The sequence below is a fragment of the Erpetoichthys calabaricus genome, chromosome 4 (genome assembly GCF_900747795.2).
Source record: "Erpetoichthys calabaricus chromosome 4, fErpCal1.3, whole genome shotgun sequence".
Lineage (NCBI taxonomy): Eukaryota > Metazoa > Chordata > Cladistia > Polypteriformes > Polypteridae > Erpetoichthys > Erpetoichthys calabaricus.
In genome coordinates this window covers 206,233,286-206,243,851 of record NC_041397.2, presented here as the reverse complement: position 1 = coordinate 206,243,851, position 10,566 = coordinate 206,233,286, and the positions used below count along the sequence as shown (strand labels likewise).

Below are 10,566 nucleotides of genomic sequence, written 5' to 3'. Positions count from 1 at the left end.
CAAGGAAAACGTGTGTAATAAAGAACATTTTCTCAAAAGGGGTAAAAAATAACATAAAATTTGTGTGTAAACAATTGAAACGTGCTTACAGTTTTAAGGGATGTGTCTTTTTTGCCTCACTCACCTGTCCTTTGCCTTGTTGTTTTTATGATATCACTTTCAGTTTCCTAAATCACATCAGCCGCTCCCAAAGGTTGATCGTCGGCACTCTCTATAGTCGATTGAGAAGTCTGCGTGACGCAGGGACAGAGCCACGCGTTTTTCGCTTCCTGTTTGAGGCGGGGCTTCAGTCCTTAAACGTGTTTTTGAAACACCACGCGTTATGACTGACCCTGACTGTGTTTAGCTACGTGGGGAATAAGCGACGTCTCTTACATTTTATGGGTAAGGCGTTATTAATAATGACGTTTTACACAACGTTGAAATAAGTACATTACTGTACTGTGTACAGATCTCATATGGAAGAGCTGCATGGTGATATTACATTTTTGCTCTTCAGGTGATACGAGTACTGTAGTTACTTATGCGCCTACGTAAAGTGTAATTTATAAAAGCCGCTGCACATCTAATAATGAACACTTTGCAGATTGCTATAATTTGTAAATTAGTAAGACTCTTAAGAGATTGACCGGGGCGGCGCAGTGCTTAGCATTTCAGCCTCACGTGTTTCGCGTCTAAATTTCGAATTCCGTACCATGAGTTTGAAGAGTTTGTTCTTGCAGAGATGGTGTCGCTCCTGCAAAACAGTGCAGCATGTACAGTATTCCGGTTTTCCCTCCCACAACCCCTTGCGTGTCAGGTTAATCTAAACTGTCTTGAATTGAGCAAACGTTGAAATGTTTTCATTTATGAAAGCAGGAAGCGCAACAGTTTTTTGAAAGACTGGCGTCTATGATCTACTTAAATTCCCTTGTGGCCACAGAGAGACACTTCTGATCCCAAAAGGGATTCCAGTGTTTGGCCCAAAAAGTGACTCACAAATGGAGTGAAAAGCTTACCCATTTGGCATGTCGCATTGAGTCAGTATTAGAAAGTGGGAAAGTTCAGAAACAGCTCCTCTAATGTGCATGGCTTTAGGAACTGCTGCTTATTCTTTAGAAGAGGCTAAGGCTAAGAGTGGCAACGTACACTTTGTTTGTTTTGCATTTTTCTGTTTTATTCAACCTTGTTTTTACTGTCTGTTGTGTATTTTATTTTCATGGAATATGTATCGTAATAATCTACTAATTCCAAAAACTGTACATACATCACAGATGGGAGAAAAAGTTATATGCAGTAGTATTCCAATATTTTTTTCTCTGTGGACAAATATGATTTTTAATTCAGTTTAAGGTCATTTTGATTTTTTTTGGTACTTGTATAACAAAGTGTATTCATTCAAAAATCCCGAAACCTTCTTTTCTTTTGAAGGAACAATAATAGCCTGTGAACAGTTTTATTTATTTGTATAAGAAGTAACCCTTAATACTAGCACACTTGCAGAGATAACAGATATAAAACTACTGTTAATTTTTCATTTCATTTAGGTTTTTCATAAAATGAAAAGAAGAAAGAACATGTAATTAAACATAATTTGCAAAGCTTGTCATGCAAAACACCCAGAGTGAATTTTCAGAGCCTAATTACTCTGGAAGCATCATACAAGTACAACAAAGCAGGATTTTTTGTTACTGCCATCTCTTCATTACACATCAGTTACAGGAACAGCTTATTGATTTTTTTTTATATCTACTATTCTGTTTTCATATAAAAAATTACTCCTTGGCCCCAACCTTACTTTCAGCTAATAAATATGTGACTCTTCTCTCCATCAGAAGGATGTACTAATAGGCTGATTTAAATTTCATACAACCATCTACACATCTTCCAAACCCCCTTTATCCTTAGCGGGGTCATGGGAAAACTGAAACCTATCCAAGCAAGCATTATGTACCTGGATTGGGTGCCAGTCCATCACAGGGCAAATACGCACATACACTGGCCAATTTTTTTAAACTGAATTTTGGACTTTCTAATGCAGACAAGTGGAAAAGCACACACATCATGCTAGGGGTCCTGATATTCAACAGAGATATTGTGTAACAGATATTGAAGGTGAAGTCTGTCATCTTCAGCTGCAGTGTTCATATGTGTCCTGCAATCATTTGGTTCTCCCCTGCTCACACTTTCTGTACTCATGAAGTATTAAATTGGCTTGAACTGCAGTTTCAAAAGAAAAGCTTAAAAGATATTATGCTTCATCCTTTTCTCACATTGTTTGCATGTAATAATTAATTTACATGGTAGTACATATATATGCATTTCAAGAATATTTAAATGCATATGTTAACATTCTAATCTTACGCCCAGAGGTAAATTAAGACAAAGAACTAACATATGTGTCTTGTACCATAACTTACACTCACTGGTCACTTTATAAGGTACACCATGCTAGTACTGGGTTGGACACCCTTTTGCTTTCAGAACTGCCGTAATTCTTCATGGCATAGATTCAATAAGGTGCTGGAAACATTCCTTAGGGAATGTGGTCCATATTGACATGATAGAATTGTGCAGTGGCTGAAAATTTGTCCTCTGCACATTCATGATTTCACCACATCCCAAAGGTGCTCCATTGAATTGAGTTCTGGTGACTCTGTAGGCCATTTCAGTACAATGATCTCATTGTCATGTTCAAGAAGCCAGTCTGAGATGACCTGAGCTTTGTTACATGGCGCATTATATTGCTGGAAGTAGCCATCAGAAGATGGGTACATTGCTGTCATAAAGGGATGGAGGTGGTCAACAGTAATACTCAGGTAGGCTGTGGCATTTAAATGATGCTCAGTTGGATTAAGGGGCCCAAATTGTGCCAAGAATATATCCCCCACACCATTACACCACCACCAGCAGCAGCCTGAACTCTTGATACAAGGTTGGATGGATCCATGCTTTCTGTTTTTTCAATCTTCTATTGTCCAGTTTTGGTGAGCCATGTGAATTGTAGCCTCCGTTGCTCGTTCTTAGCTGCCAGGAGTGGCACACGATGTGGTCTCATGCTTCTGTAGCCCATCTGCTTGAAGGTTCGACCTGATAGCCCATCTGCTTGAAGGTTCGACCTGATACGCATTCAGAGATGCTCTTTTGCATACCTCTGTTGTAATAAATGATTATTTGAATTACTGTTGCTTTTCTATCAACTCGAAAACAGTTTGGTCATTCTCCTCTGACCTCTGGAATCAACAAGGCATTTTCACCCAGACAACTGCAGCTCACTGGATATTTTCCCTTTTTCAGACCATTCTTTGTAAAGTCTAGAGATGGTTGTGTGTAAAAATCCAAGTAGATCAGCAGTTTCTGAAATACTCAGACCAGCCTGTCTGGTACCAGCAACCACACCACGTTCAAAATCACTTCAGTCACCATCCTGATTCTTGCATTGAATTGGTGCCATGTGATCAGCTGATTAGATATTTGCATTAACAAGCAGTTAAACAGGTGTACCTAATAAAGTGGCTGGTGAGTGTATTTTACAAGTCCTACTGTGAAGATTGTTGAAATACTCAAAATTTGTTTCTACTTTGTAAAGAATCATAATGATTAGTGGATGAATTGATTTTTGTGGGAATGAACAGATTAGAAGGAAAATAAAAGACAAAGGATCATGAATTGGTGGAGGAATTGTTGGTTTGAATGTACATTGGATAAAAATTTTTGTGCCTTTTCTTGCCTTAGTGAATTGGAGGGAAGAGAACATACACAGTTTGAAGTAAGAGCAAATCCTATTGTAAAGGAAGAAAGAATTTAGAAGTGGTGGACAGGTACATTTTTTATTGCTTCTTGTAGAGGGAGTATATATTGTACTGTGTACACATAACATTACTACTAATATAGAATAATAGGAGCAAAATAATGTGAATAGTTTATAAATAAAATAATGGATGAGGATTGCTAATGTGTACAAAAAAACCAAGGAAACAGTGAAAAACGACGTGTAAAGGAAGAAACAGCTTTTGAACAGACTGCATAATTGTACTAGATCAGATATAAAATAGTGTTGTCAGTGAGCAATGTTTAATTGAATTTCAACACACAAAAAATAATTTTAGGTGTAACAGAGTAAACACATTTTTGCCCATTCCTGTATAATTTTGTACTTTCACCTTAATCAACATAAAAAGGAACTAAATTGCTGGATAATTAGGAATCTAAATGCAGTACTTAAATTGTGGAATCCATAGCACTTCCTACTTTAACTTTTTTTTGTATTATTGAAACTGTTTAACACAGAATCTTTTCTCATCTTCATTCAAAATTAATATATTAGGTGAAGTTAACAAACAACTGGTACAATGTGAAAAAATGGTTTCTTTCTTACACTTAAGAACTGGTTGTGCCACCTTTACCTGGAATGACTGCAACCAAATTCTTATGATAAATCAATAATAGTCTTTCACATTGCTTCAGATGAATTTTAAGCCACTCTTCCTTGCAGAATGACTTTAATTCTGAAACACTGCAAGGTTTGTTTCAGGTCATGCCTACAGCATCTCTGTAGAGTTTAGTTCTGAACTTTGACTGGGTTAGTCCAAACATTAATCTTGGTTCTTTTTTCAGCCATTCTGATGTGAGTTTGAACTTGTGTTTTTGTGTCATTGTCATGTAGCATGGCTCAACTATACCTCAACCTCTGCTTACAGCCAAATGGCTGGACATTCTTCTCAAACATTTAATGATTTAGAATAGAATTCCTGGTTTCTTCAGGTATCCAAGTCAGACATGTCCTGAAATAGCAAAGCATCTTCACACCATTACATTTTCACTACCATCAACTGTTATTGTTATTATTTTACTGTCAAATGTTATTTGTGCATTAACCTGGATATAATGGGACCAATGTTGTCAAAAAGTTTAACTTTGGTCTTACCTGTCCACATTATCCTCAAATGCTTGGGGCTCTTCTAGGTGTTTCCTATCAAATTAGAGAGTAATATTTATGTTCCCCGTGGTTAACAATGGCTTTTGCCTTGATAGTCTCATGAAGCCCAATTTGGTCAGAGTTTTTCTGATTGAGGAATCATGAACACTGGCCTTTGCAGTGGCATGCTTTTGGAGGCAGCAAGACTTCATTTTGGAGACTGCCCAGGAGTTCCCCTGAGAGTTCTTCTTTAGGGATGGTGCAGTTAGTTTTGAAGGAATGTATAATCTCTCATGACTGAATTAAAGTCACGTCTAGGTTACAAAATCAATGCCTTTTTATTGGTGCATTATTTTGTTCATCAGAATTGTAGTTGTAGCTCTTTGTTCTTTTGTGTCTATTTCATGCCTTCTATCCTGAAGAAGTCTCTGCAAAGAGACCTCTGCAAAGGTGTCAGTTCAAGATGGAACTACACCTTGGTTATCAAATGAAGAGTTCAATCACTTTCTGGAATGTAGGTTGGGGCAAAGTGAAGCTGGATATCTACTTACCTGTTAAATGTGCTGTCTTAAGAGTCCTGGTGTGCCACTAAAGGTTAGGAGAATGGGCAATGCCCACTTTGTGCTACAATGTACAGTTACAACTTATTTGGCAAACTGAAAAAAATGTAAATAAAATAAAAGAGTAAATGTGGCATCAGCAAATGTTTGCGCACCAACTAAGTCAGTACTTAGTAACATCCTGTTTGGTAAAAATCACAACATGCTAATATTTTTTATAGTCAGCTATGCATCTTTTGAATTCTTGTTTTGGAATTGTTCATAAAAATTGGAATTGCTTTTTACTACAAATGTAAAGACAAAATTGAATTATATAGTGTACACATGACAATAAACTAAAAAATCACTAAATTGGCCTGTGTGTGTGTGTGTGTTTTCCCTGTGAGGGGCTAGTGGCATGTCAAGGTATTGTTCCTACTATGTGTCCAATGTTTGCAGGTATTGGCTCCAGCTACCTGTGACCCTGATCTAATTAAGCATGTTTGGAAGAGGAATGGATGGATGAACTTGGCATTATGCGAGTGACCATTCTTGGGTCTGTTATATTTCACTGCTTTGACCAACCATTACTGACATGTACTGTAATCACAATTCTTTATTTCTAAATTTCTTTATTGCTTCATTGTAGTAGTAATTTTATGTGTACAGAGTACTGTGACATTTTTGCTTGCATGTCCTATCGACTTACAACACATCATCCCTACATAATGTGTAAAAGAAATTCCTGCTAAGGGTCAGTTTATGAAATCATCAGAAAACCTAAAAAGCAAACCTACTTTAGCTTCAAGTAATAATAATATATTCCTCTTTTTCTAGTGGCAAGAATAGTCTATTTTTTGTGTCTTGAGTGAAACTTTTATTTTCAGTGCCTAATCTGAAGAAATTAAATTTACTGTTGACCTGTATTTTGACAAGATTTGTCAAAACAATAAAATATATTATGGAAAACTTGTAAATGTTGAATAATTAATGAATGATTTACCTCTCAGTTTAATAGTAAGATAACCAAATAATATTCTTTTAGCATTTTTTAAATTTACAATAATTAATAGTTTTGACAAATAAGAGAATTAGAAAACTGATTTAAGTAATGGATGATTTAATAACAATATATAAAAATAATAAAATACGTTTCTTTCAGTTTAAAATGTTTGTCATATAATTAAAATTGTGTTATATTTTTAAGTCTGTCATGTTATAACCACAGCTGTATTTTGCTTGACATATTTTAACATCTAAGTGTGATAAATGAATTTTCTTACTCTTCGAGTGTGTCTGTATAGTTTGTTTCATTTTCCTGATTCTGAAACAATTTGCCTTTGTTCCAAATCTAAATTTTCTTGTATTAGGGATGTCTGATGGGAAATGAGCCTATGTAGGAAGTAAGTGGCGCAGCAAAATGCCATTTTAGGATTTTTTAGTTTAGTCTCCCTGAAGGCGAATGACTTCTTGCGAGTCACACCACTGCACCATTGCGATTGACCCAGAAGTACTTCCATTAGGTTATGTCCTGGCAGCAGAAGTACTCCCGGATCCAAGATAAAAGGAACTGCTCAACCTCATGTAATTGGAGTTGTGAGGTAGAGGAGTCAGAAGAAGAGAGAAGGAAGAGAAATCCTTGTGGTTATTTGTGATTTTGTTTGTGAAGAAAGGTATTGAGGATGATAAAGCATCCTTTATTTGAACTTGTGTGTATCAGTTGTGTCTGGGTTTGGGATGCCACACTATTTAAGAAAAGAAAAAAAAAAAATCAGGTACCTGATGTTAGTGGGTCATATGTAGGCTCATTCCCCATCAAACAACCCTCGTAATTTACCTGTTCATAAAACTTGGCTTGTATTTTCTTAGAAAGTTGATGTCAGGTAAATATTTATGCTATTTAGATTATTACAAGTCTTTGTAAAACATCCTAATAATATATTATTTTTTATTACTTTGTTAAAATATCAGTTATTGTAAGTATTTAAAAACATGATTAGTGTTTGACGTTTTAACTATCATGACTGTACATTGATTGTTGCTAATTTAAGTGTTTTTATTTATATAGCAATGCCAAAGAAAGTAGGAAAAAGACCCACAGAAAATGTTGGAAATGTTACTCCATTTAAACAAAGCAAGACTGAAACTCCGTCACCCCTGAACTTTGAAAGTCCCCCTAGCCTCTTTGAAAGTTTAATCTCACCCATAGGAGTGAAGATGTTTTTCCAGGATTATTGGGAACAGAAACCATTACTTTTACAGAGGTCTGATGCTTCTGTGGCAGCATATTATCAGACATTGTTCCAGCTAGCTGATATGAAAGACCTGTGCAGTAAAGGCATTTTCTATGGTTGGGACATCAACTTTTGTAGGTCTGTTGATGGCAAAAAGAAAGTTTTAAATAAAGAAGGAAGAGTGAACTACACCCAGCTGAAAAAGGACTTTGATAAGAACAAAGCTACCATTCAGTTTCATCAGCCTCAGAGATTTAATGTGAGTGCAATAACTGTAAAGCATAAGATACAGTTGTTTCTAGAGTTAAAGTGGTGGTTATGAATATTTAGTAATAACCATGACATTTTCTTCATATTTGCAAAATGTAAATGTTTTTGAAGAAAAAATAATTTTCCAAAATTATTAAATTAATGCCATTATGATTTCAACAGTTTTAGCTATTTAGTTTAAGACTATGTACAGCATGTTTAAATTTGATTTAAAAAGGGAATGTGTATATATAGTTACCTTTCACTTAAAAAAAAAATTAATTTATTGTTTGAATATTTGTTCTCATATTCAATTTTAGCAATAAACAATCAAATTTGTATTTTTGCAAAGATTATTTTTTAATAAAAATATTTTTTTGATTGATTAGTGTTTTATTCTAACATTTTAATGTATTTTTGTCATTTTAAAAATAGGATGAGTTATGGAAAATACAGGAGAAACTAGAATGCTTTTTTGGTTCTCTAGTGGGCTCAAATGTGTACATCACACCTCCAGCATCCCAAGGACTGCCTCCACATTATGATGATGTTGAGGTAAGGTTAAAATGATGGATAAAGATATTTTTTCTGCTGTCAAGATGTACTTTGCCATGTTGCTTTTATGTAATTATTACCTACTAGCAGTGGAGATACCTGGGTATTGACAGAATGCTTAAGAAGTGGAGTTGTTTCAGAGATCAGATATCCCCTGACAGATTACTTTGGTTTATATTTAGAAATGTGCAAAGGTAGGGAAGGAGGTGTCACTGCTCATTTGTCATCAGATGGCCTTCTTTTTTAAGAGGTATTACAGCTTGAATTATTTTAACAATTTTTCAGCATAAGCTAAATATATAGACAATGAAGTATATGGATATTATTGATCTGGGCAAACAAAAGAAACACATCACCTAATGATAGTTTGAAAACTCTGCATTATTCATCAAGTACATAAAAGAGACTGACCTGACAAAGACTCACTCTACTTACATGACTACATATCAGAAATCCATGCCCTATAAGTGCTCATAAACAGGCTGGCCAAGAGTACATATCTGGATAAGTCAGGACAGGTGTTTCTTGAGGCAGTAGGAAACTGGATATCTATTTTCAGAACACACAAGACTCTCTGTAAACATGGAAAAAGATCTACAATGTATTTATTTAAAAGATACATCCATTCAATGATGTTTCCCAGGTTAAGATGAGTCAAAACTATTTTGTAACATGACATTTGTATTTATTTCAAGTGGTATATGGTACATTTAAACTGTTACAGAAGAAATAAAACAACAAAATTACAACATTTTTTGATACTTTAAGTAATGATAAATGTTGTAATCATTATACTGTAAAGTACCAGTCATTATCAGCAATAAATTGTTTTCTTGGTTATATCTCTAATGATAAAATGTTTGCTTTGAAGTGACTAAATGTATGTTGTCAAAGCCTTGGCAATGTTTTCTGCTGAAAAGAATAGCGTTCTATGGGGTTTATGTCACTGATATCCAGTGTTTAAATAGATTAAATACATTTAAACAAATAAAAATAATTTAATATTATATATAAACCATATACACATAAATGATCTTACTTGTAGGATTGAGCATTTTAATTAAAGCTGCATTACACAATAAAATAAATGCTGTGGTAACACTAAAATACAACATAGTTTGTATGACCTTGTAATAGTGAATAGAAATTTGTCTCTTAAACCTAGCAGCTAAACACATGGGGTTTAGTTCTGTTTTGATAAAATGTATCTGATGGACTGGTGTCCTATCCATGGATATTTCCTGAGTTACACATATTATAGTGGTTAGAAAAAGTATGCTGACCCTTTGGAAATAACTGTATTTATGTATAAGTGTGGCTTAAATATAATACAATACAATACAATACAATTTATTTTTTGTATAGCCCAAAATCACACAAGAAGTGCCGCAATGGGCTTTAACAGGCCCTGCCTCTTGACAGCCCCCCAGCCTTGACTCTCTAAGAAGACAAGGAAAAACTCCCAAAAAAACTCTTGTAGGGAAAAAAAATGAAAGAAACCTTGGGAAAGGCAGTTCAAAATGAGACCCCTTTCCAGGTAGGTTGGTCGTGCAGTGGGTGTAAAATTGAAGGGGGTCAATACAATACAGTACAATACACAGAACAGAACAAATCCTCAATACAGTATAAAAATAAAAATTTTAGTACGGAGTAGAATTTAACAGTAGATGATATCACATAATATGATTTGGATTTGTTTAGAGTCCTGGAGACCTCATTCATCAAGCTGCCGCCCCCATTTGGCCATGCCACAGCTGAAATAGAGCTAATTTGATGAAAGGACCTCTCTTTCTCACGATTCTTGCAATCCTCCATCAGGGATGACTTTATCTTAGGCAGGCAAAACAACTTGGCAAGTGGGCCGTGGCACCAAGTGCCACATTTGAGTACCGAGAAGAGAAACAGAATAGGTGAGAGTTAGTATCAAATTATAACTATCATGTTACTTATGTTTTAGTGCTAATGACTAACAACAGAGATGCAGTCTGTACAGTTAATCAGCAGCTCTAGTCAGGATATGCTAAACTGAAGTAGTGAGTCTTCAGCCGGGATTTAAAAGCTGAGACCGAAGGGGCACCTCTTATAGTAGCAG

At 35.3% G+C, this 10,566-nt stretch overlaps 1 protein-coding gene across 2 annotated transcripts in view; it reads left to right on the top strand.

Moving 5' to 3' along the window:
- The first annotated feature begins 232 nt into the window (after positions 1–232).
- riox2 (ribosomal oxygenase 2) overlaps positions 233–10,566 on the top strand; it is a 76,591-nt gene continuing 66,257 nt past the window's right edge. The window contains exons 1-4 of one of the 2 annotated variants that reach the window (XM_028800232.2): positions 233–384; positions 3,715–3,800; positions 7,505–7,929; positions 8,355–8,474. In XM_028800232.2, the coding sequence (XP_028656065.2) occupies positions 7,507–7,929; positions 8,355–8,474 (543 nt within the window). In that variant the 5' untranslated portion in view covers positions 233–384; positions 3,715–3,800; positions 7,505–7,506. The remainder of the gene's footprint in view (positions 385–3,714; positions 3,801–7,504; positions 7,930–8,354; positions 8,475–10,566) is intronic. The other variant, XM_028800231.2, reaches the window with a different exon arrangement.